We start from the raw sequence: 26,371 nt of genomic DNA, 5'->3' as shown, positions 1-26,371 counted from the left end.
GGTGCCCAGTAAAGGTGTTGCCAAACACCACATGCTGGTGTGGGCAGAGGCAGCAGTGCCTCCCAACTTGGCCTTGGGCTGCTCACACATGTGCAAGGCCCTTTGCACAACACTGACAGCAAACTGCAGGAAGGACCCCATGTACCACTAGTGTCACAGGTGCTGCTGCTCTGGCGACAGCAAATCCAGCACTACCTCCTGTCAAAGGAGGGATGCTGACTCCAAAGGACAGCCTCCCCCTTCCCAGAAGAGGGGAGTTGCTTTCCTAGGAAGGGCTGAGCTGACAGTGGGATGTCTGGCTGGGGAAGAAGACTTTGGTTTACAGCCATGGGCAGCTCCAGTTTCTGCTGCTCATTTGGCACCAAGCTTTTCACATCAGCTCAAGGCAAAGCAGGAGCTGATGTCATCCACTCAAGGGCTGCTACAAGCCTGAGTCCAGAAAACTCTCATTTCACCAAAAAAAAGCAGCAGATGGAGTAAGTGCTGTGACAGACATGGAGACATCACAGTGAAAGAGGCCAGAGCAGCACAGCAGGATGAGGGCATGACCTGGAAAAAGGTGAACCTGGGCTGTTAGAGACTGTAGTTGGCTATGGAGGAAGCTGGCTAAGGAACTGTTCAGATTTAAACTGCAGAAATTAAATTGGGCAATGCATGTATAAAATTTCTCTTTTCTGCACTAGCAACAAAGGCAACGTGCAGATGAAGCGCTTCCATACAATGGAGAGTGGCTCAGAGCAAGCAACGTGGCTCCAGTGCCAGTGATGTGCATAAACCAAGTGAGACTGGAAGCCCACCAGAGCTTTATGAGCTGTCTGCAGTGAGAACAGCCTCTCTCTCATGGACTGGTTCTACTGGCCACAGGATCATTCAAAAACTGCTTCTGTTTTGATCAGCTTTATAAAAAAATTGGGACAGGGCTACATTCCTGGGCTAGTCTACTGAGACTGGGGGGGACTAGACTGGTTCTAGAGAGCCAGAATACCACTGACCACCTGCAGCCTTGTGTTTATGTCCACTGCACCAGTATTGTGAGTGGCTTCCACTGCCCAGGTTACAACAGCTGGACAGCAAAACAAACTGAGTGAACAACACTTGAGCAGGGCCATTACCGTGACAGAGGCTTCACGTGTACTCTGCATCATGGGGTTGGGATGGGTGTGGGACTGAAACCTCAAGTAAGTACAACAAATTGCTGTCCAGTGGTAATTTTTAAGCATAAAAAAGCCCCCTTTATGATCCAAAGCACCCCAGGAAAGACTTGATTTACTTGTCTCCTGAAGTAAGTGCCACACAGAACTGAATGGGGGTATTTATTGATCTGGTAATGTAAAAACCTACCTGACCTACAGGAATTCATGTCAGCAAGATCAATGGAAAAAGGTAACAGGCATTTTCCACTATGCAGCTTCCTTAAGGCTGGTGGCAAGATCCAAAACTCCACAGGCTAACTCTTCCTGGGAGTTGGAGAGCCTTACCCCTCGGCAAACTGGTGAATTTTAACCGGAAGAAAAAGGAAGGCTGGCTGGGCAATGGGCACTCAGCCCCCCTTCCTGACCAAATCCCAAGAAGTGCTGATGTGCATGGGCCAGTCCTACTCCATTGTGAACTGTGAGGACAAAACCACCCTAGTGAAAGCTTCACTTTAAATTTTGCTCTTAGGTCAGGTTGATTTCCGACCATAAAACGACAAAAGCGCTTTAATTTTCTCTTCCTGTTAGAGATATTCTTCCAATGATTGTATTTCAGTCCCTATTGGGTATTAGATTACCAGATGCTAATGCACATCTTGTAGACATTCCAAAAAATGTCCAGGAACACCCTGTGCATTTAATTCAAAATATCTCTGCCCAGGACAGACACAAAAGCTGCTTCACAAGCAATGGAGGTGCTTCAGCTTCTCAATGCAGAGAACTCCCATCGACAAGGGAGCAGGTGTCACAAAGATGTCATCCATCTGGAGTGCAGCTGGTCAGGAAAGGACCTGTGGGGCCAGGTGGACACTAAGCTGAACATGAGCCAACAATGCTGGGCTGAAGGATCACAGCATGAGGCAAAGCATCACCAGCAGGTGGAGGGAGGTGATCCTTCCCCTCGATCCAGCAATGGTGAGGCCACTCCTGGAGTGCTGTGACCAGTGCTGGGCTCCCCAGTACAAGAGGGACTCCAGAAAAGGGCCACTAAGCTGACTGAGGAACAGGAGCATCTTTCCCATGAGAAAGGCTGATAAAGCCAGGACTGTTCAGCCTGAAGAAGGTTGAGGGGAATCTCATCAACCTGAGGGGAAGCTGCACAGGGGATGGAGCCAGGCTCTCGCAGTGGTGCCGAGCAGCACGGCCATGGCACAACGTGACACACAGGAGGTGCCCTCAGAACATGAGGAAACATTTTTTGTGAGGGGGATTAGTCACTGGCACAGGTTGCCCCAGGAGGCTGTGGAGACTCTATCCCTGGAGATATTCCAAAGCTATTTGGACACAATCCTGGTCAAGTGGCCCCAGCTGATCATGGGCGTTGGAAAAGGTAACCTCAGAGGTCCCTTCCAACACCCATCACTCTATGATGCAAATGCTGAAGGTTTATCACATCTGCTCACTGCAGGGGCAGCCAGCAAGCTCCAGCTACACTAGTGAGAGAGACTGACAAATGTCACCACCATATATCCTTACGTGGCACACAGGACACTTTTCCTACAGAGCAGGGACTGACCACGGGGACAGATGCGCTGAGGGATGGCAACACAGTCAAGGATTTCCATAGAAACAGGGTGAGGTGCATCAACAGCAAAGAGATCAAACAACTGAGCAAGGCTATGTCAGCAATTCACACCATCCCAGCACTGTGCTACCAACACATCCATCCCAGCTCTTCTGTCCTGCCAGCAGAAGTTCCCCATGGGCTGATTCACCCAGCTTCCTAGGCATGTTCTGCAACTTGCAATGAATTTTTCATTGAATAATTTTATCAAGTATTGAACTTGTTGGTTTAAACTTGGCTCAGCTACACTTGCACTGTGTAGGAGTCACTCCTGAGATTCCAAGTCAGATAAGGCTTCTTTCCTCTTCCCCTCTTTAAGAAGAAAAACAACTGGAACAGATACTTTGAAGAGCCACTAGTGTGGTCATGGGTAACTACCCAAACATTCCCAGCCTTACAGGCACTGTTTCAAACCAGAGCAGCTCTAAAGCTTGTAGCAGACATGCAAGAAGAGAGCATTTTTTTTTTCCTCAGACCTAAAAACCTCTTAAAACAGCTATGCTGAGGGCCAAACTCTTGGGGGTCCCAGTGCAGCCCTGTGGGCTCAGCCCACAGCTCCTCTTTTCTCACAAGGAGAGACTCAAGTGAAATGTTTGCAGAACCCCTGTCAATCATCTTTTTTTCTTCCCCCATCCAGTAAGTACAGCCTTGAGAGGAAACACATGAGCACATGTAGCCAGATCCTCTTCAATCAGATCTCTGATAGCTGATGGGACAGCTCTGTGTACACCAGCAGGACTCTGGGCTCTCCTAGGTGCAGTATAGGAAAACCAGCTGGTCTCTTGGGGCCAGTGGGAACTCCCCATAAAGTTCAACAAGTGTAAGACCCTCCACTTGGGTCAGGCACTCAGCAGTATAAATGATGATGGGATTGAGAACAGCCCTGAGGAGAAGGGCTGGGAGACACAGGTGGATGACAAACTGGCCATGAGCTTGTAACATGTGCTTGCAGCCCAAAAAGCCAACCATGTGCTGGGCATGGTGCTCTGAAGCCCCTGATTCCATGCATAGACTGAAACACTGTCTTTTACTTTTTCAGCTCTGTTTTTGTTTCATTGAACAGGCAATTTAATCTCATCTAGTGGGTGCCAATGAGCTCAAAGTCCTGTACCTGGTAATCAACGTGAGGTTTTTGCACTGTTACACGTTCCATCGCATGCACACACATACAGTAACAGAAATGTCCCTTCTGACTGAAGAACAGGCAGCAAACGATATGGGTTCAGGTGCTGCCTGCTGAGGGACAAGCAGGACCCAGAGAAGACTTTCCCTATCACAAAATGTGGAACAAGCAAGACAAAATACAACTGCAGGGAGAAATATTCATGTAGTTTTTTCTGCCTTTCCAAATCAAACTTCTGGCATTCACAGAGGCTGCCGCAGGAACTTGTGTTCACAGCTACTCCCCTGACTGCAAGCTGGGACACTTGTTTGGCTACAAAGTAAGACCTTGCATAATTTTATCCAATTTGGTTTAGTATTCCCAAACTGTCAGGATCCCAGAGCTTAGCTCTGCCTCTCCACATCAAACGCTCACTGTTGTGGAAGGCTGCCTGCCTTCCCCTCGTGCCAGCTGCCCTGCTGCTTCTCCTGGAGCTGCTCGGATCCTGCCAACCCTCTGACTGCACAAGCTGCCTATTCAGTGTGTTAAAACTCCTGTAAAGAGGCTCACATGGAAGCCCTTCACTTTTTAGGAGCAGGTAAAGAAGATTTCTCCTTCGTTGCTCCATCCATATCCAGAGAACCTGAATCCCAGCTCAGAGTAGGCAATCCCAAAAGAATTTCCTTACTTTTCACCTTGAAATGCTGGAACAAAGAGCTTTGTTTTACATAGTTTGCTGCAGATTTCCTGAGAGAGTTTCAGTCTTTAGCAATGTCCCAGGAGCTCTTACACCCCAGGGGATGGTGCAGCAGTGACCTGGAAATTCCACAGTTATTTGAGAACAGATCTGATAAGCAGACTGGGGGGGTTACACAGGTCCAAACAGCCTGGTGAAATTCCTTTTTTCCCCTTTCTGTGTTTCTCTGCTGTCATGCTTTCCTATCTTTAAAAGATGAAGATTCTACTGAATATTGGAAAGAGTAATTAATAGGACAAGACAGAAAACTTTACAGGAGCCTCCCAGCTCGCCCTGTGTACCCTTGAGGTTCCGTGACTTGGAACATCACCCAGGCAGTGAGGGACCGAGGAGAGGGGAGGCTGCTTTCATCTCCGAAGCAAACACCACTTGTGCTGAAGGGGGAAAAAGAGGATTTCACTCCAACAAGAGAAATGAAACCTTTCCCAGAAACTTTTCCACAGCATCCAAGGAGCCCTGGGAGCCCTGCCTGGCTGCTGGACGATGAGATTTCTGGACAAGACAAAGAGTGCAGCCAGGCTGACATCTGGGTGCTGTTGAAGGTAAGTTTTCATATTGTTTATGTATTTACATTTACCTCCTGGGATGTGCCCAAAGATGAAGGGAGACGACAGGCTTGCACAGCACTGAGCATGTTGCTCATCAGCATCTGGCAAGACACTGTTTTGTCCACAGACCTTTCCTCTCACCAGCTGACAGCCTTGTCACCTGCATCTCAGCAAAGCTGGAAATTTCCTGCCGAGATGAGGCTCCACATGTGGTAGGAGCTTGTACTGTGTGAACATGGACAATGCCTACTGGCCTAAAATGCCTCTGTGTTCAAAAAGATCAGAAAAAGCATAGCATGAGAAAAGGAAGGATTATTATGCTTATTTTAGAAAATGAGATTTAAAGCCAGAGGAGTGACCTGGAAAAATTAGAGGCAGACTCTCTAGAAGCAGGAATTGATTATTCAGACACAGTTTTGGGCTTTACCTACAACACTGACCTCTCTCTGAAAGTTCCCCAGTAAAACCCCACAAGACTCTGCACAGGCTGCTATGCCTGATAATCCCCAAAGGCCACCTGCAGCCCTTAGGTCTCTACTTTCCTTCTTCCCTTGAGCAGAGGTACTGGATTTGGGATGAAGTAGTGGAAAACAGGCAGGGGCTCCATGTCTGTCTCCCTGTACTGTGGCAGTTTCAACAATAGAGCAATTACAGGAGTAGGGATAATCCAAGCCTGCAGAAGAGCTACAGGAAGAAGGAGAAGCAGCAGCAGTCAGGTTTCAACATTCATCTCCAAAACTCCTGTTGCAAAGGGACCAAATGCTTGCTCAGCAGTGGCCAGACACCTGGGTCTCCTGGCTAAATACCACTGAGTAAAAGTGGAGAACCAAGAAACCTAACATGAATCAATTTTCTCCTCCTTAGCACGAGCTTGAAATTACAAAGGGAAAAAACAAGGTAAAACCCAAACTGTGCGACAAACGAAGCAAGTCTGGGGTGCCCACCTCTCTGAAGAGCGCGCCATAAAACTGAACAATATACGGGCAGTCACTGCTTCGCATCACTACATCAAGGTCCATCAGAAGCTGCTTCTGCTCCTTTTCATCCACTGTCGACCGAATTCTCTGGAAGAGGAAGAGTGGCAGAGACTTTATCACTTACGTGCCATTACTGTATCCTCAGCCCTGCTGATGGAGACACATGACCGGGACCCCAAAGCCAAGCAGAGCAGGCAGTCCCCCCAGGCATGCTCAAAAACACTCTAGAGAATCAAGCAGTGTTCTCAAATAAGAAATGGAACTTCTAGAACTTCTAAAGCTGTTTAATCAGACTATTAAACCCTCAGTCCTTGCATAAGCATCAACATTTTCAGATGAAATGTCAGAAAGAAATTAAAGAGCTGAAATTTCATTGAAAACTACAGCAAAACACCACATCCAAGCTTTAATTTCAAAACAAATTCCCACACAGTTCTTAGCCATGTTGGACGGGGCTTGAAGACTGGTTTGAAATTTAACCAAGGAACATTATGTTTAAAATTTCTAAGCACAGAAGCCAAAAAGGCTCATTCAACAGCCTCCACCATGGCTGCGGAGAAGGGACTGTCACATAACCCAGGGAACACATTTCTCTGGTAATCTTAATGATGGGCAGCAGTCCTGTGAGCTCTTCTCAAAAAACTAACAATCCTTTACCTAGTACTGGCCTAGGGAACATCAACACTGTATAAAAGATACTGTGTGTGTGTATATATATATATACCCCACGTGTATATAGAGAGATATATCTATGCACATACTATTCTTTATATATATACTATATATTATGAGAAGTCTCATTTGGGCTTGAAAGAACAATGCAGATTTCAAAAGCGAAAACTACGTTTTCAAACATGACCGGTTAAATGAAGGATGGAGACAACCATCCACAGTTTTTCATGTGATTTTACAGATATATTTAACATCTTGCACTAATTAATACATTCCCTGAATCACAAGTGAGGAAATCGTGATCCTGAAGCTGTGACTCATGTTGAAAAACCATTAAAAACCCCAAGAAAAAATACCTGGCAAGAAGTCCCAAGCAACAGAGGTAGCCAGGACCCTCCTCAGGGACAAAAACTACATGGCTATCCAAGAAGGAAAAATTATTCAAGCTCAGGGAAAAAATCTGCAAGATGCTAGCACCCATTTCACCAACACTGCGGCCCCGTGGGCAACTGCTGGTGGCATCAGGACCACACATCAGCCAGCACAGGCCAGGTGTATGAAGGTACTTTCAAGGTTGGCCATTCATATGGCACCACACGTGAAACAGGGCACAATTATGTACTTTAGGACTTATTTTGTGATGACCCACACAAAGCAAGGACAGTATCAACACTGTAATTTTCCTTACCTGTAGTGTATCCTGGTATTTTGGTATTTAACCACTTGTTCTTAATGTTCTAGTACCTCTAGTTTGGCCTACACCAGTAAATGCTATGTTTATATTGCCCTTTTCCCACCCTGTGAATTCTAAAGTTCTTGGGGGACCTGTCAGGACACTTGTCCAGCACCCACAGTCCGTAATACCCGTGATGTGCTGAGCAGGTGGGGCTCTGTGTCACCAACAGAGCAAGAAGCAGCTCAACGGGCCAGGAACAGAACTAAAACACTTCACCTCCAGGTCACTGGTTCAGGTCTGTTGCACTCAAGTTCAGACAGTCACTGGCTATTTCCTGCTCTTGTGCCCTCACCATACAAAGCTCTGCAATCCCCCCGAGAGGCTGGAGGCCGAGCAGAGTGAATGCCTCTCTCCAGGTGATGCACCAGCAGCACTGTGTGAAATGGAAATGCCACTGCTCTGACCTCCACGGAAGGTGATGGATGCCAAAGCCACCGTGGTGAGACCCATGACCAATAGCTCAGTCTCTCACTGAGACATGACCCACACTGGAAAGGTCACCTCTGGTGAGGAAACCAAAAGGAGCTTTTCTCCATACTGTAACTTGTATCCTCCTTCTGTGCCCACTCCATGTCTGTCTCCAAAAAGCCTCCTTCCTGGTCATCTGAGCGTTGTCCCAGCCCTGCTCTGCATTCCCCCTGCACCTGCACAATCCTGTCACAGCCACCCCCACAGCATCCTCCTCAAAGCCCACAGCTCCTCCTCAAAGCATCTCCTCCCTCCTCTGACATTCCTGCTCTGCTGTTACTTCTCCAGCTCTGGAAACCATGTGAAATGGTTCTCCACCATGCTGTATGGTGGAGGCAACTTTAATGGCACTCCAGAACAACACTGAACCCAAACTCCTCTTCCCAAACATGAGCTCCCGGCAAAAAAAGGGCTGGCAGAGGATCCAGAACACAGACAGTGGGTCAGCTACAGGGCAGAGGTCCAGGCAGACACAGGAGCCAAAGGACAGCTTGAGAAGCCAACTCCAACAAATACTGCTTCAGGGAGTGAAAGGAATGACATGATACAAGATTGGGAGGTCTCACACAACAGTGCTGGAGACTGGCAAAGTGAAGAGAAGGGGAGAACTCTGAGGAGCAGCATGCAGTGCAGCACACAGATAGGGTCAGCCCAGGCTGGACAAGCTGGCTCTGTTTAGCTGCAGTGTGCCAGGGAGCCTGCTGCAGCCCAGCACTCCCAGTTCACCAGCAGAACAGGGAAGGTGAGTGAAGTCAACAGCAGTCACCACCCAAATAGCACGTGAGCCATGATAGAACCTGCTACCTGAAACCAAGGCACAGCACAAAGCACTGCAGAGCTCCCACAGACACACTGCCCGAAGGACATGGGACATGGCAGGGAAGGAAGACACAAGGTGAGGCAGCTGCTTGAAGGCAGCACTTCAGACAGGGATGGACAGGGGCTGGCTTCACTTCAGGCCTTACAGCTCTCAGCCTGGGCACTCTCCTGCAGGCAGCCACTGGTAAGTCACTGACAAGTGACCCCATGGCCAAACAAGCCATGGATGGAAAAAGGGGGATTTTTAGTAGAAGCTTATGGAGCCTCCTTTTTAACAAGTCCTTGTTGGCCTCCAATTTAAACTGTACCAAATCCTCTAGGAGAAAATTCTCCAGCCCTTTTAATTCAAACGCAGGTTAGGACAAAGCCTTCCAACACCAGGAAGAAGAGCTCTGAAGCCATGCTCTGAGCAGCATCAACAGCAAAAGTACAATCTGTGCTGTGGATTGTGCCACTCCGAAACCTAAAACCAGGCAGATTCCAGAAACTGGACCCAAAACAGAAGAGACATCATCCAGCCCAATATGCACACAGACAGATTCAGGTGCAATGTGAAGTGACTGGTTGAAAAAAAAAATTTAAAAAAAAAAAAAAAAGGGACAAAAGGAAAAAAAGCTGTAAACACCAAACTGAAACTCAGCTCCTTAAGCTGTGAGACAACCCAGCACTGTCCTGAGCACGGGGCTCACCTGTGTCCTCAGCAGAAAGCTCAGCACAGCAGTGCCTGGCAGTGTCATGGGAGAAGTGGTCCTTCCATGGCATGGCAGCGATTTGGGACAACAAACCAGGGAGAAAAGGAGGGTTTGCCCAGTCACTGCTGAGGATGGGAGTATCTATCTCCCCATCTGAAACACATTTACTGCTGACTGAAGTAGATTGCAACTGGTTTCCAACCTCTTGTGATGAGGCTCTCTCTCAGCATTCCTTTCCAGCCCTTACCCACTCCCTCCCCAGCTACCCCACCAGCAGGGCTGGGAACACTGGTTTGGTTTCCCCAACTCTCAGCCAGCAGACCTAAACAGATGACTGAAAAAGAAAATTCTGAAGGTGTCGCTTTGGGAGAAGGAACTCAATTGTGTGAAGAATTACAAAGATGGTTTGGCAATAAAACTCCAACACTTTTCTTCAGAAGTTATATGGGCATGGGAAGGACAGAAATTTGCCCCTGGATGGAGCTAAATATAATAATGTGTTATTCTGATGGGCCTTTATGGGCTATCAGCCATCCAGGTAAGGATGGAGGAGTCATGGAGGTATGAATAAATGCTGAATTTCTGCTCTCAGGGGTGTTTGATGCTTAGGAAACTCCTTCTGCTGTGAGACTGCCATCAAGAAATCTAAGAAAGTCAGACAGGAACTTCTGGTTTAAGGCTGTGGATGAGAGAACAAGCACTGACTACAGGCAAAATGATGTACAAGAGGCACTGTGCTCTGAACAAGAAACAGCTCCATGGCTTACTGGCTTCTCCAGGAAGAACAGGGATCTTTTATGGGTTTGACACCTCCGATTACCCAACTGATCTTGAAAATGCTTCTGATTTCCTTAGGACAAGTTTAGAGCAGAAGTAGAGCATGTCAAAAATAGTGTTAAACTAAAGAGAACACAGGAAACCAGCAACAATGGCTGAGGACACTGACTGTAACTGGAGGCTGGACCAGGCAATACTGCAGAGTGGGACTAAATCAACCAGGCTGAGGATATTGGAAGATCCAGAAAATTCTGGCCTACAGCTGAAAATCACTTTTGTTTGGGGTGGGGGAAAACTGAACACTGGACAGAAACACCCTCTCCCTCAGCTGGGTTACTCTCCCAGCTGTAACCATTCCTGACAGAAAAGTAATGCAATTAAAAAGAAGTGCAAGATGCTTCCATGGGGCTGTGATAAGCTTGAAGGTCAACCAAAGCACAAACCACTCCACTCGTCTCTTGGTGATGTATTTCTCAGCCAGCTGAACTGGTTCAAATGAAACTGGCAGAAGCTGCTGATAGTGAACCCCAGACGTCCAAGGTGGTCCTTGCTGCCGGGCAGAAGAGCTGAGGAGCAGGAGGTGAAGACCTCCTGCCTGAGCCTGAGGCTCAGACATCACTGCCAGGAACACCAGATGCTCGGACACCACTGCTGTGTTTAGGCTCCTGACCTGCACAGGAGCCACCCAACACATCAAAGGTTGACTATTTTAAATATGTGCTTATTTATTTTATGAACTTTTCAAACAAGCAGCTTTCCCAGCCTTCCAGAGGCATGGTGAAGTACCTGGCTAATAAAACCCACACCATGTACAGTATTTCAGTGCAAAGCAGAGCATCCTGCTCTAACTGGAAGAATGCTCCCCAGCTTTCATTCCAGTTTGGGCTATGGTTTTGGTTTTTTTTTCATTTAAATTCCAGGGATCTTTTAAAACACCCTTTTTGTGTGAACTATCACCAGGGCCAGAAGGAAACCTCAGGACAGAAATTACACCCCCCAGCAGCTGGGTGAGTTCCCCAAGAAAACATTTCACCCAAATAAATGGGGCTTCTCTACGTGCCTCTCATTTGTGGTACCCTCATGGAAGAGGAGGCACAGTCCCTGGAGCAGCTGGGACAACACCATGTGGTGATGCTGGAGGGCAAACGCAAAAAGGGCTGGAGAATTGCACAGACTGTGGAGCCTCTCAGACAAAACCAGGAGTGACAGCATTGGAGCAGATCCTGAGGAGGAACCAGGGCTCTCTGCACAGTGGAGAAGCCCAGGACAAATAGTCACAAGTCACTTACGGACTGCCACAGACTGGGAAAAGCCAGACTAACACAAAAACAAGAAAGCAGAAGCAAAATCAAAGGATAGTGGGTAGACTTGGAAGTCCAACAAGGGCAGGTCACAAAGAGCTGGTGCGGCACACAAACACCAGCCAGGAAAAGAGACCTCTCCAAGGAAAATGAGGAGCCAGGAAGAGAAACCTGACCGGGTGAGGATTTAGCATGCAAACTGGCCTTGCAATTATTAGTTTGCATAGCCAGATCTGGCCCTGGACAAAATTGGGCTGTTCCTTTTTCCACCTGGGAAAGTCTTAACCTCGTATGCCAATAAATCCTCAAGAAAATGAAAAGGGTATTTTCAGTGACAGGAAGACTGTGATGGCAGCTGACCCAGAGCAAAAAGGTGCATCTCCAGGAAGATCTGAAAGGAAGTGACCTAAAGAATGAAAGGACTGGTTTTTATTTGGGGAAAAAAAAAAAATTTGGAAGATTAGGAAAACATAATGCAACATTTTCCAGGGGCAAAAATGAGGAAGGTTTGAACACAAATCCTCTTGAGTTGGACCCCTCTTTCCTTCATCTTCTGCCCCTTCTCCTGATAGCTCTAGGAAGAGGCTCTCTGTGGCAGAAAGCGTAAGGGATGCACAAACAATTGCAGGTGGCAGCAACAGGCGCACCAGGTCCCTGCTCCTGCAGCCCACTCCAGCCTTCAGCCTATTCCCAAAGAGGTACAGAATGTCTTTTTGTCATTGAAACAAGTATTCACAGAGAACGACCAAGGCTAAAGGAGAGGGAGGAGCAGCAGGACTCACCAGGAGCTCATCATCCCAGCCATGCTCCACCAGCTGAAGCCTTGCTGCAGTGGTTTTAGCCAGCGACACGACGAGGCCCATTTCAGGCTCATTTTCTTCCTTTGCTACTGACTCTGGAGCACAGATGAAAAGCCTTCTGACTCACCCAGGGCCTGGCAGCCCTGCCCATGCCAGGAGACTCATTAAAGGTGCCAGGATTGCATCTGCCAGGACCCATGGGCTGATAGACCAAAATGCGTTACAGGGAAAAATGAAAGAAAACAGTGTCTCCACCTGCAGACCTTAAGTTATTTTGGTGATATTTCAGCCCTCAGGAATTATTTTCCTTCAGTGGTAAGAAAAACTGGATGTGCAGCAAAAAAAAGGCTGTGCTGGGGGAGCCCTGGGGGCACAGGAGCCACATGCACCAAGCAGGGGAAAGCTTGGGAAGTGTCAAGGAACTGTTCCTTGGGCAAAGGCATGACAGGCTACAAAAAGCCAGAGAAAGGAGCTGGGAACAGGATCTGAAGATATGCTCTGGCAGCCACACTTTTGGGGTGCAAGGATGAGTGTCCAGAGGTGCTCAGCTAGCCTGGCACAGCAGGAGCTGCCTTCAGCCAGAGGAAGACTCCAGCAAGGGGGAAATGAGCAATATTTCAAGCTGCACACTTGCAGAACAAGGAGGATTTGAATCTCCCTGTGGTAGAATGGGGCGAAACAAGCCTGGTCATGGTAGCTGCAAGCAGGACGTGGCCCTTCCAGAAGTGGGGTAGGAATTTCCTGACTGTGCTGGGAATTTGCAGCAACAGTAGTGGAAATTTGGGGAGTGGTGGAGAAGAATGGAGGAGCAGTTGGGACAGGTGCCTGTACCAATTTTCTCTGCATCTAGTGAGCTGAACAGGCAACTTTTGGCTTGCAGCCTCCACAAAGCTGTTTCCTTACGCTGTCCTTCCAAGGATGCTTGGCTTGCTGCACTGGTGCTGCTCTTGGGGAAGCACAGGAGGGACAGCAGCCCAACCAAATAAGCAGACACCACAATCCAGCTGTAAAGGGTTCCTGTTGCCTGTCCCCAGCATGGTGCCACACCACAGAGCTGCAGGTGTCACGGAGATCATAGCCAAGACCTCACTAAACTGACACATTTTCACAAAACACAGTTTCCCTTCTCAAACTTCTCTTACAGAAGAGCTTTATGTAGAAGAACATATGGCTAAAGGCAACAGTTCCATGGTGAAAAGACCACAAAGCTTGAGAGAAAGAGAGAGCAGGAGGGCAACAGTCCCCAACGTGGACAGATTAAGATAGAGGAGGAGCAGGAAGATTAATGCACAACCATGGCTGCCCCAAAAGCATCAGGAGGCTGAGAAAGGAAAGTCTGAGGAGTGTGGGATGAACTAGTCACTAGTCCAAGCTTAGCCCCATCCTGAAACTTCATCTCAAAGAACTGCACCATCCAGTCTGGGCAATTGCTGCTGCTGCCTTGGAGGCCTCACTGACTGTTCCACCCACAGGTTTTCCTTTGCTCAATTTGGTGTTTACTCCCCACTGGGACAAACAGAACAGTCGCTTACCACTACTGTTTCAGAAATGATGCTGTTGCCCAAACCCTCCAACCTTTCTTCCCCAGCAGGCCTAGCCATGTCCACCCAAAAGAAAGAGGGTCAGAGAAAAGAAGGTGGCACCAGCCCAGCCCACAGCTTTAACATTTCACAGTTTAGTCACTGTAAACAAATCAAATTTACTTGTTCAAAAGTGAGCCCCCAAGCCCAGAATCCTCCTGAGGTTCAGAACACACCTTGTTCCTTGGGAAAGCCAGCTCAACATGCTGAGCCATGCCATCTCCAGCCATGGAGACTGGTACCTTCTGCCTCCCACATGGCTGTACCTGCACCACGGGCCCTTGACACTGACAAGATTCACCCAGGGCGCTGAAAAGCCCTTGTGCAAACAGTGTGGGACAAGAGAACCCCTGTGTCAGCAGACACATCTTCTCCACAGCACGAGCTAATCCAACAAAATGCCCTTCTCCGCATGGCTGTAGCCACAGCAGAGCTCCGGGAAACAGCCACTCAGCTCTGGGGGTGTGCCCCCCTCACACCCATGGCCACTCTCAGCAGAACTGCAGGTACCCAGGTCACACACCCGGGGTCTGAGAAGATGGAGGTGTCCAGGAATCATTGCACTATACCAGTGTTTTTCAACCTGTCATCTGCAGACTACATCCCTGAGTTCTACCAAAGGCAACTGAAAGAAACCAGCCTTTAGCTACAGGCAACCTCGAGTTCCGCTGGAGACTTTTAGGGATTCAAACCCAGGTTGAAACAGCACTGCATGGTGATCCAAAACACTCAAGAGACCTAACCAGTGATCCCACCACTGCGAGGAAGTCAGGATGTACTGGAGAAGACCAAAGGATGGGGGTTACTCCAGTAACCTGACACACTAGAGACAGATATGAATTATTTCAGAGCAGCTGGAGCTGGGGCTGAGATACGTCTGCCTGGCATGTGAAATCAGCAGGGCAAACGTTTCCAGATCCGATCAGGGAATATTCCAAAGAAGACAGAGAGTTGGAAAAGACAGCAACACAGACTCCTACATAGCTCACTTCTGCTTTTTCCTGGGAGCCATGAGAGCACTTACAGTTGATATCAGAGTTAAAAGATAGATGTCATTAGTAACCTGCAGTGAGCAAAGGAAAGGACCAGAGAGAGAGACAACAGCTGCTGCCCTCCTCCATGGACAAGCAGCTCCTCAAAAATGCCCAGTGAGCAGCACTGCTGTGGCAATACAGAGGATTATTGCCCAGCTGGGAGAGAAGGCTGTTCCTGGTTCTAAGGTGAGTTTTTGGGTAGCATAAAGTAGAAAATGGACAGTCAAGAAATCTGCTACACTTTCCACCTCCAGGACATGGTAAGCACAAAGCAGACACTCCATCATACATCAGCAAGAGCACAACATTCCCTAGAAAACATCCACTCCATTCCAGCTCCTTCTGGCAAGGCCACACCATGGCACATATGCTGACATAAACAGCTAATTTTAAGCCATTACCTTATTTCACGAAAGACACCAAGAAGCTATGAGATGTCAAGTTGTGCCTACCACCAGCCTAGGCTGTACCTGAACCAGTGACCCAGAGGTGAAAGGCCCGTGCCCCATCATCAGTCTCCAGAGACGTGTGATCCCCTCAGAACAGCAGGTTCCTGATAGACACTTTGAAAAGGGCACAGCAATTATGAGAACTTCACAAATCACCTGAAAACATGCCCATTATACACTGTAGTTTCAGCAAACAGCAGCCTTTACACCAGAAATAAATAGAACAGAGCAGTAGATGGGTGCTAGATGGAAGAACCTTAATTCTCCATCACACTGCATCCCAATGGACTGAAGTACAAATGTAAGGATGGGCATCACCTACTTTAACTGCCATAATTTGCCCACTTGGTTTGTGGACCATTTTGTTGACAGAACCATAAGCGCCTCGTCCAATTTCTCCAAGGTCTTTCAAGTCCTCTGCTGTAAAATCCCAATGTTGTTCAGGGGAAATCTTCAATTTTCCTGATGATTCAATGCTGTGTGTTCTCAGTCTCTCTCTGTCAAAAATATTGGGAAGCAATTTTTCCACATTTTAAATAGTCTTTAAATGTCTCTTTTCAGCACTTGATTAAACATTAGAAGAGAGGGGTTCACAAAGCTACAGCAACAATCTGACTCCACGAAGGATTTTGGTTGGGGTGAGGGGTGGAGGGGTGAGGGAAAATGTTAAATCAAAAATGACATACACTTGCCCACAGCTTCAATTAAGGATAAGTTTCTCCAGCTGCAGCATAAAATTCAATATGTCTCATAGAGTCATTCTAAGCACTCATTTACACAGTTCTTTCTACTTTGCACAAAATACATGAGGCTGTGAGCAGGATCTGGTAATATGCAGCACCAAGAGCCAGAAGAGCACGCCCAGCCCCATCTCCCCAAAGCTCCTGCTGCTCTACACCACCACATCCCAGCACCCGCCTCCCTTCCAGCTGGAATTCTATCAATACAGGTAAAGCTCTTCTGGGTAAACCAGTGAGACTTTAGGAAAAGTTTGTCCTTAATGAAAAACTGCGATTAAAGAAGAAAATAACCCCCAAACCCAAAACCCAATACGCTTAGATAATCATTTAATTTATCCAAAACCAAATAAAGAGCCAAGCTTTTATAAAAACCAAGACAAGTTCTTTGTGACATATGAAAACAAAATCTGCCTGTTCAAGTGTGTCTTCACCAAGCACCCAAATTAACTTTCTCAGGCAATCCCTGCCCCTACTGAAGCCACCAGGATTTGCCCAGGTAAGGAACAGATGAATGTCCAAAATTTGTGAACAGAAGAGCTCAAAGGTGTCCCCAATGGCTCATTCACATGCAGCAATGCTACCATTGAATTAGTAGGAAATGGACAAGTATTTGCAACACTTTTCATCTTAAAATGCCATGCAAAGTTTCAGTTTTTCATTAGTTAATTAGCTGATTCACACTTCTTGAGTCATAAAGTAAGCCAAAAGCCCACATTTTCCACTTTCAGGATGCACTGCAGACAGTTCCCACTGCAGGGCACACTGATCTCACACAGATTTTAAAGCACACAAGTACTTGTGACCACCCTGTGTACAGGGGAGATCTATCAAACTCACTGGATATTTGATCCAGCCCCCACTTCCCTGTCCAGGGTCTGGCCCAACAAGCAGAACACACACGGAGGATTCCACCAAACACATGGAGCTTACTGAGTTTATCAGCCGAGGAATAAACAGGTCAGGGCTGATTCCGCGCTGATAAATCCCACGTTGGTCACCAGCAGCTGCAAACACCACCCAGCTGGGGAGCCAACCAGGACTGGGTTTTATTGGGATCCCAGGTTTTGTGAGGGCAAAAGGCCAACTGACTGGAGCAGCTACAGTTCAAATGGCTTCCTCTGCTGCACTTTGGGTTAGTGCTGCCACATTTGGAGCAGCTGCATGTCCTGAACCCTTGACCCATTCGACGAAAGCCTTTGGGATCAGCTCCTCTCCCCACTGCTGGGCTGTGCCTGCCATGGTGTTTGCTGCTCTCTAACCTGCCCAGCTCAAGATTTCAATCTGCTGTTCCCTACACTGCACTTAGGAATGATTTGGGAAAGCACCTGATAGTGCTACAAGCACAGGTGGGATAGACACGCCATCTCAGAGCTCCTGTGCATAATAAACACTGCCTTCAGTGGGGTTCTCCATGGAAGTTGCTTACTAAAAAGTGATGAATGAAAAATAAGGCAGCAAAATGACAAAAAAGAAAAGAACAGAGGTAAAAAGAAATGGAAAAAAAAAAAAAAAAAGAAAAGAAACATGACCTCCACACGTGCCAAGTGTCTCACAGACAGCTTCTGTTGGGAGCCCCTGAACTGGTTTCTGTCTAACTGCTCCACCATCCTGTTTTGTCAGTGCCATAAAAATAGTTCTTGTTTTGAGGGAGGAAGGGAGGTGAGAAGCACCATGCCAAGGAGGCACAGGCAAACAGGCATTTCCTGCCTCACCTCCTGCCAGCTGGTGGGCACGAAGGAGCACGATCTTTGAGAGCTAAATCCTCTTCAAAAAGGCAGAGGGAAAACGGCAGAGAGGTGAAATTTAACAGAGCATGAAATGTTGTGTTTTGGCTGACTGAGCTCCTTTTCCAGCTCTTATTTGAAAATAACATTTCATATCAAAGTTCTCATGCAGTTAAAAAATTTAAACATTGAGGTAATTTACTCAAATAAGCAATTAAACCCTTCTCCTCTCTTGCCTCTGTTTTTCAGACTAGGAAACTTTGCTTTTCTGCCCCTGCACCAGAAGAGAAAGCGAATTGGAATTCATTATTTCCTTGTCACACAAGCAGCCTGTGTGTCCCCAGCTGTGGTGTGAAAGCAGATCTGTGCCATTGTTCCGCAGCTGCAGGATGGTGCCTCGAGCTGCCGGGAAGAAGGTGGGAGCTCAGGAACACCCCCTCCCCAGGGCTGCACTGAGGGCTCTGCAGCTCTCCAGGGCTTTGGATCGAGACAGACCATTACCATCCAGCCCCAAACCCTCTTGTCTTGGAGCTTGGCTTCATTTCCATTATGTATTTATGATGCCATCTGCCTTGTCTCGCAACCACGGCTCCTGCTTAGCTTTTCTCAGATACCATGGGAAATGGTCAAATAACCAAACCATCAGTTTGACAGAGTGACAGATACTTGAATAGAGGTTTTGCTCACTTAGCTGATCTGCCATATGCAAGCAGGGCAGTTTTCCTTTAAGCAGCATGGCCCACCTCAAGAGTCATAACTGGAATGCAATAATTGCTTTTAATGTCAAAAAACCTACACTTTGTATCCGGAATCTTTCAGTGTAAATCAAAATCCCAAGGGATTCTCATGCCAAGAAAGGAGATCAAAAATGCAAATCTAGAACACAGACTTTCTGTGTTGATCTAAATTGGGAATTTTTTGATGTAAATCTGAGTGAGGCAATAAAAACTAAACCACCAATGCAGGACATCTGTCTATGCTTGTACTGCTGCAGATATATGAGGACATAAATCCACAGGGTGGATATGCCTTCAAATGCAAAAAAGCCTCCCTAAACCATGCACTACATCCTGGTGCTCTGGGTACTACAGCAGCCTGCTTCAGAGAACAGCAGGACAACAACACAGCCAAGGGTCTAGTGAAGGTAAAAAGTAGTTAGTGCCCAGTCCCTGGGATCAGTGCACATCAGAGACTGCACAAAAGTGAGCAGACATGTGCCTTCTCTCACCACTTTGTTTCTAAGCTGTGCAATCTAACCTTCTCTAAGGCTGGGAATGTTGGGCAAAATTGGACATACATTCTCCAAATGCTCAGGATGCGCAAGGTGGACTTGCAGGGCTTCATATATGATTTTAAAAAATAATATAAATAGCTAAGGTGGGCTAAATACTCCTCAAACAGTTAAAAGCAGCATTTCCAAAAGCACCTTAGAGTGACTACAGCTCCTGACAACTCATCCAGGGCTTGAGCTTCCAACTCCCCATCTTGCTTTTGAAAATTTTTGAAGAGAGAAGAAAAAAGGGGCTGAGGAGGTGGCTGCGATCCTTGCACTTGAAAGGCACCAATGTGTCGGTCTCACTGCAGATGGTTACTATGCTTGTGACAGCAGTTATTCCAGGGATTAGGAGCACCAAGCAAGACAACAACTCCTCCAAACAGTTGTCCTTTGTCAGAGCTGTGTCCAGCTTGGCAGGAGGCGGGCGGGCGCTGGCGCCAGGCACCGCCGGGCCCAGCATGGCCACGAGGCTGCTTGCCACAAGCTGCGCAGCTGGACACGTGTGGGAAGGTCTGTGATGGCCAGGGACCCCAAAATCTTCTGTGGAGACCCACGGAGACCTTGGGAAGCTCCCAGACATGCTGCAAAAGTTCCCTGAGCCCTGCTGTTAACAACCAACTGCAGGGAGGCCACAACTTTTTAAAACAAGCATTTCCTTGGAATGAAAAAGGACTGTTGAAAGAAGAAGAGAAAAGTTGGTGGGTTTCTTTAAGTAAAATTGAAGGTCAACAGACATGAAGCAAGGTCAGGCAGATGATGTAGGCAGCTACCTATCTCCTCTGTTTCACTTTGCTGAGAGCTCTGCAGGACTCAGAGAAGCCCAAAAGTTGGCATATCTGATGGTACAACTGACATGAATAAAATCTGCAGAAGCAAAAAGATCCAAGCAAACCAGCTGTGCTTCCCAAGCCTGCCTGGTGCTGGATTCTGCTCAGAAGTCTCTCATTAAATCTCCTATTTACACTAGGATTAATGAGAATATATTCTACTTCTCCACAGGTTTGGTAAAAAGGCTGGCATTTAAAAAACTGGTTTGTGGTCCATCAGCCAAAATTAAAATGTAAATCCTAACAAAAAAAGCTTCCAGGCCAGGGTTCAAATGACACTGTGCAACTTCAGCGTACAAACACGGTTTAGGACTGCGGCTGACATGTTCCTACCGAGATTCTCAGACAGCCTGGAGAGGTTCTACAGAGCTTTGTTTCCTCTATCTCCAAGTCTGTGTCACTTCTAAAACCGTTTTCAGCCCCTGCAGGCCAACGCTAACACCATATCAACCCTATGAATTGAATTTCACTGGAAAAAGTCTCCAGAAGAAACGTCCTGGTCTTTTTTTCTAGAGGGGTGGAAATGTAGGTGCTGTCACAAAGCTTTTGGATTCTCAAAAGAAGACATTTTTGGTTTTCATAAACAAACAGCATCCTTGCAAGAGGGGCAGAACTAATTTGGGTTTGTTCTGATCCACAGAAACTGTCCTGAGGCTTCATTATGTTCAGTAACAGATTCCTAGACATGAAGAAGAGATACAGAAAACGTGGCAAAGGAAGGAAATAGTTTTGCACCTGTGACCCATCCAGACTAAAGCAAAGTACATTTGCTCCCTTTCCTTGTGACCAAGAAGCTGAAATTCTCCCTAGCACTGCTCTGGCTTTTTATGCTCCTCCAAAACTTTAAAATAAAGATAATCTCCCAAGAAGTGGAAGATTCCACAGCCCATGTGTCTCAGCCCAGCACATGCTCAAGGCTGCAAAGAGTCTCCCTGACTCAAGTGGGGCTTGGCTGAGGCTTTTAAAATGTCAATATTTCGTATTAAGCTTCCCTGGTAAAGTACTGAGTTACAACGGATTTTGACTAACCCTGCCCTTGACATGGAGGAAACCTCTCCACCCACCATGGAGAAGACTGAGCTGAATTTAACTGAGCACATTGATCTCAAACTCATTTTGACTTGGCCATGAGCCAGACTGCAGCACATTCACTGAACCCACCATAGCTGGGATTTCAAAGCTTACACTGGATTCAAGAACTTCAGGATAATACTGGAAAACCCTCAGCTAATTAATTTAAACAACCCTTCTGAGAATGCTGATTCTTTTTATTTCCTCTCCTGGGTCATGGGCAGCTCCCTGAGAGAGAACAGCAAACAGAGACATGAGCACAGCCATAAGAATGAACAAAATAACCTCAATACAGACCATTAATAGTTTGCAAAATCATTATTACACAGCAGTCACCCAATGGAATGACACTATTTCTGAGACAATTTCATTACTTTAAGAGATGCCATTTTTGCGGGATGGAGAAGATTTGACAATGGCTAACAGACAGGAAAGGTTACTGTAGCCTGCTGGAAAGTTTCTGGATGAGGTCCGCTTCTCTCCTTTTGAAACTGAACGGGACAATGTGATTACTACCCAGGGTTGCTTGTGTGTCACTTCAGCCAGGAAAAGTTGTGGAAATGACAGGAAAACATGGTGCTGTTATCACATGACACAATAACGTACAACACAATACTCAGCTAGTCACACTGCCCACTGAGCACTCAGCGTCACAAATTACAGCCACACCTTTTACTTCCAATTTCCACCTAAGCAACCTCCCCTCCTTGGGGGCAAAGCAGCACCTGATGATTTGAACTCATTTTAACATATTAAGTCATAAGCAGTTTGTTTTCTTACAGCAATGAGAATTATTATTTCCAGCTGTATTATTACTACAATTAGAAACATGCATTAACTTATTAGCCAAATACCTCTATGTTAGTGACATGCTACTTCCTTTGAGGCACATTGACCATCCCTGCTCTGCTTTTCTTGTGCTAAAGCAGATGTTACTAACAACATTTTTTCCCTTAAAAAAAATTAAAAATCGAGCTTCCATCCTGAATCCACCAATCTAGGACTGGTGGTCTCTCCCAGGTGGGCTTGCCATTCATCAGATCCCCTCTCCCAAATAAGTCTGAATGAATTGAACAACTACATACTTATTCCCTCCAGAGCCCTACAAGTGACAAGAGTCAATCACCACTCTGCACTATGAGACTTCTCTAGGAACAAAAATTGTGTTCTGGATCTTGGAGTCCCTCAAGCTGTCCAGCTCTAGAAACCTTTCTCAACATGAGGACCTGTTATCTCAGAGCAGTTGGAGGAGCTTGGGCGAGATGGGCTTCTGCTAAGCACTGCGTGGAGAACAAGCCCTGGATACTTGCACCACTGACCATTGCAGCCATGGACACATGGTCAGCAAAGGAACCAGGGGCTCTGCTCAGCTCCTTGTGGGAACCACCTGAGAGGGGCAGATAATGAGCACTGCTAATTCAACTACAAGAAATGGTTTAGTTTCAAATACTCTAAAGAAGTGATTTTTCTAATTTAAACTTCTGTAGGATATAAAATTACAACCCTAGTCTGCATAAGTCCAACTTCTCTTTTGGGATTTTAAAAAAATACAACTGAACAATATCCCACAAACCTTGGGCTGCATCACAGCCTGAAATAATCTGAAATTCACTGCCAAGAATGCACTTGGTCATGTATTTCCTTCTGTGGCAGACAAGGACAGATGTGAGACATAGAAAGCACCTGACTGCAAGACAGAGATTGCTTATTCAGAGATTCAGCTACTTCAGTGGGGTGACCAAAAGAGCTTGTAACAAGAGTAAGTAGACCAGATTTGACTTGTATTTAAAATGTCCCTTCTCTAAGACAAAAGACTTGTGCCAGGTGAAGATTCCCAGGCTCCAGTAGTGTGGTGAGATTTTCCACGCTGGGCTCCTCCGTGATGGCTGCTGGGGCACGGTGCTCTCACTGACCCTTCAGAGCCAAGAGCTGCTTTGCTGTAAGCTCTGTAAGAATGCTCACAGAAAACTAAGGGTGCTGTAAGGAGCTAAGCCAATGTTCCCAGAGAATCACCTTTCCTCTCTTTCACTGGTATGAAATACCCACCTAGAATCTCAGAGAGAAAAGAACACAAGCTGTGTTATAGCAAAGCCCCTGTGCTCCTCAGAGAGGACAACCACCTTCACACTGCTGCAGCAAGAGACATCAGAAACAATCACTTCCAACTGATCCACACTTGTCTCTGCAAAGGCACCAGTTACACCAGGCAGGAAGGACCATTTGCTCACCTGGATTTATTCCAAGCATATCTTAGGAAGGAAGGAATTAAAACAGGCTCAACAAAAAGACTGTTCAGCATTGCCATAATCCACTGTAGACTGGCCTGGCCATTTAGATTTAGTTTGGATATCAGGAAAAGGTTCTTCCCCCAGAGGGTGCTGGGGCACTGAAAAGGCTCCCCAGGGAATGGTCACGGTCCCAAGGCTGCCACAGCTCAAGGAACATTTGGACAACACTCCCAAGCAGAGGGAGGGATTTTTGCAGGGTACAGGGCCAGGAGACTCGATGATCCTTGTGGGTCCTTTCCAACTCAGTTTATGCTATGATTCTATGATTTGCTCTCTCTTTACTGAAGTTTCCCAAAATGAAGAGGTGCTCATGATATGAGGCAAGAACATCCACCTGATATTAAGGATGTCTGTAGTTTTCCCAGACATGATACACCACAAACCCAGGTAAGTTAAGTCCCTTTCAGAAGCCTGTTCCCCAAACAAGGAGAATTCCAAAACCAGTTCAGCCCCACAGGCCAACCCCCACCTCCATCACATCCATCCTGTCCACCGCAAAGCACTTTCCATGACCACTCTGTACAGCAGCTGATTTTCCTGTGTGCATCCTGTCCACTCAGACCCGGTGTCCTCCACGGCACACGCTGGAAGTCATTCATTTATACAGAGAGTGAGGACAGAAGTTGTCAACAAAGATCTGCGGGGTCAATGCAGTCTCTGAATCTGAAGACTCTTCTGTCTTCATTCTCCACTCCTCGATGTGTACAGAAGATAAGAGCCATGACTGATTCCTTCGGTTTGAACCCACAAAGCAGAAGAGTTGACTCACTTTTCCACAGCCAGGGGAAAACACAAGACATTTTACTACAAGGTGGTGATTGAAGTCTGAAGAGATAAAGGATGTGCCTGTCCTGCTCTGATGAAACAAGGGATCCCAAGTACACAGAGTGGCAATGAGCAGAGTTTATTCCAAGAGCTGGCAATAGCAGCTGTTTATAGGTGCTTCCTGCAGCAATGTGGTTTGCAAGGTTCCCATTTGGCGTCAAAGGGTTGGAGTCCAGTCACAGATACAAACTGTGGTGGTCCATGCCTGACCCTCTCAGAGTAACAGTGACACTGACAGCCCTTCAGCCCAGCTCCACCAGCTGCACAACAGCAGAGACACACAGGCACCAAGCTCAGCCCAATGCGTAAGCCATGTTCTACTTTGTTACTTGTAAATAATTATTGAACAAGATATTTATCCAAAAAATGGGTAGAGACCAAACCTGTGTGTACACACAAATATATTTATACACATGCATTCAGAGATGTTACATATAACATTCTGCTTCATCCCATTTTCCTCTCCCAACACCAGCACGTTCTGCATAGAAAGCCAGCAGTTACTGCGTTTGCGTTTGCCCAAGGAGGAGGGGGAAACATGAGGATATGGGCTCTCTTCAGCCTGAGGACTCCACCCATGTGCCAGGACACCAGTCCCTAAGACATACAGGACATGAGGATGGGACTACTGTGGCCCCACTGACCTTGAATCACAAAAAAAAAAAAAAAAAAAAAGCTCAGAAAGCAGATTCATGGGGCTAGAAGAAAGGAACTACAGAAAGCCAAGAGGGCATGCCATGCTCTCAGGTGGTTTAGAAAGATCAGCAAAAGCATCTCCTGCTCCCTGGAAAAATTTTAATGGCAATCAGTTCCATCTGATGGGTTTTCAGAGCCTGCCTTAGAAACTGATGAGCTCAGACACAGCGATGCTCAGTGTTCCCTCCTGGGCAGGACAGCAGCAATGCACTCAGCTCAGAGGATCCCTGGGACACCCTGGGATGCAGGAAACGCACAGGTGGCTTGGGATCATTTTGAATAAAAAGCTCAAACCCCAAGGACTGCTCATGGCAGGAGGAAGAAAGGGAGATACTGTAGCAACTTCCAGTTGTCACATGGAATTCTGGATCTCACCAGTACTTCTTAACCATAAAAAGGTACTGGTGAATAATTAATCAGACCATTTGAATGCTCGGAGATGGAATTGCATCTCACCTTCTCTACAAAGTATGAAATGCGAGTTTTAGAATAGCTTACAGAATTTTCCAGATAAAATGGTAATGGACAAACACACCAGTCTTTAAAAACTCTGAGAATACAACAAACCCAGATGTCATTTACTGAAAAGTCCAACGTGAATGTAGCTGTGGTCTCCCACTTTCTCAAGAGCCCTGCAGAGAAGACTGAGGTCTTGGTGTCCTGAGGTTTTGGTGTCCTGAAAGCTTTGAAAGTCTCCACATACCAAGACTTACAACCAGTTTGCCTAGGGCAGGTACACAGCTGTCCTTGCTGGTGGATGCAGCAACCTCAAAACAAAGGAAAGGAAAGAAGAGGAGAAAATTTTGCTTCTGGTAACACAATAGCATGAAGGGAAGAGCTGATACCAACTCTGAAACTACTCGAACTACTTTCCCTGCTTTGAAACAAACACTGTTGTAGTTACGTCTTGGTGTGAGCTATGCAGCTGTGCCAGGAGCAGAGGTATCCCCCTGGATGTGTGAAGAGGGCTGCAGCTCAGGAGCCCCCGGGGTCTGTTGCACACTAATGGGACAGCTCTGCTCCTGCCAGACCCAGCGCTACCTCGGAACCATCGGGACACAACCAGAGGAATTACATAAACCCAACATTCTTAAACCACACCCAATCCTCCATAGCCTGAAGCCATGAACTGCTTTCAAAAAAGGCAGCACCACCCCTCATCTCATACACAGCAAGGAGAATGGGGAAAATTCCCGTTCTTCATGGCCAGGATCACAGACTTCCCTAAATAGTCTTCCTCTGCAGACTACACAAGGCATTATCAAAAGCACTGACCTTGTATTCAGGTTTATAAACCTGTGCTTTTGGAACTAAGCGGACTAAGCAAGGAAAATGGTCACCCCCAGCTCTCCTTCAGGCTCTGGAGCATGACAGGTACCCCCAAAGCAGCAACTTGGTCCTGCACAGGCTGCAAACACTGGGCTTTTGCCAAGGGCATGGATGGAGTCAAGGATG

The 26,371-nt window shown here is 46.9% G+C and overlaps 1 protein-coding gene across 2 annotated transcripts in view; it reads right to left on the bottom strand.

The window, feature by feature from the left end:
- MAP2K4 (mitogen-activated protein kinase kinase 4) overlaps positions 1–26,371 on the bottom strand; it is a 76,475-nt gene that overhangs the window by 14,912 nt on the left and 35,192 nt on the right. Inside the window, exons 3-5 of one of the 2 annotated variants that reach the window (XM_048323591.1) lie at positions 21,548–21,643; positions 15,792–15,966; positions 6,109–6,228 (exon numbers count right to left, since the gene is read on the bottom strand). In XM_048323591.1, coding sequence (XP_048179548.1) covers positions 6,109–6,228; positions 15,792–15,966; positions 21,548–21,643 — 391 coding nt within the window. The remainder of the gene's footprint in view (positions 1–6,108; positions 6,229–15,791; positions 15,967–21,547; positions 21,644–26,371) is intronic. The other variant, XM_048323592.1, reaches the window with a different exon arrangement.

The sequence above is a fragment of the Corvus hawaiiensis genome, chromosome 19 (assembly GCF_020740725.1).
Source record: "Corvus hawaiiensis isolate bCorHaw1 chromosome 19, bCorHaw1.pri.cur, whole genome shotgun sequence".
Classification (NCBI taxonomy): domain Eukaryota; kingdom Metazoa; phylum Chordata; class Aves; order Passeriformes; family Corvidae; genus Corvus; species Corvus hawaiiensis.
Note: the sequence above shows the minus strand (reverse complement) of the source record. Positions and strands in the feature narration are given on the sequence as shown.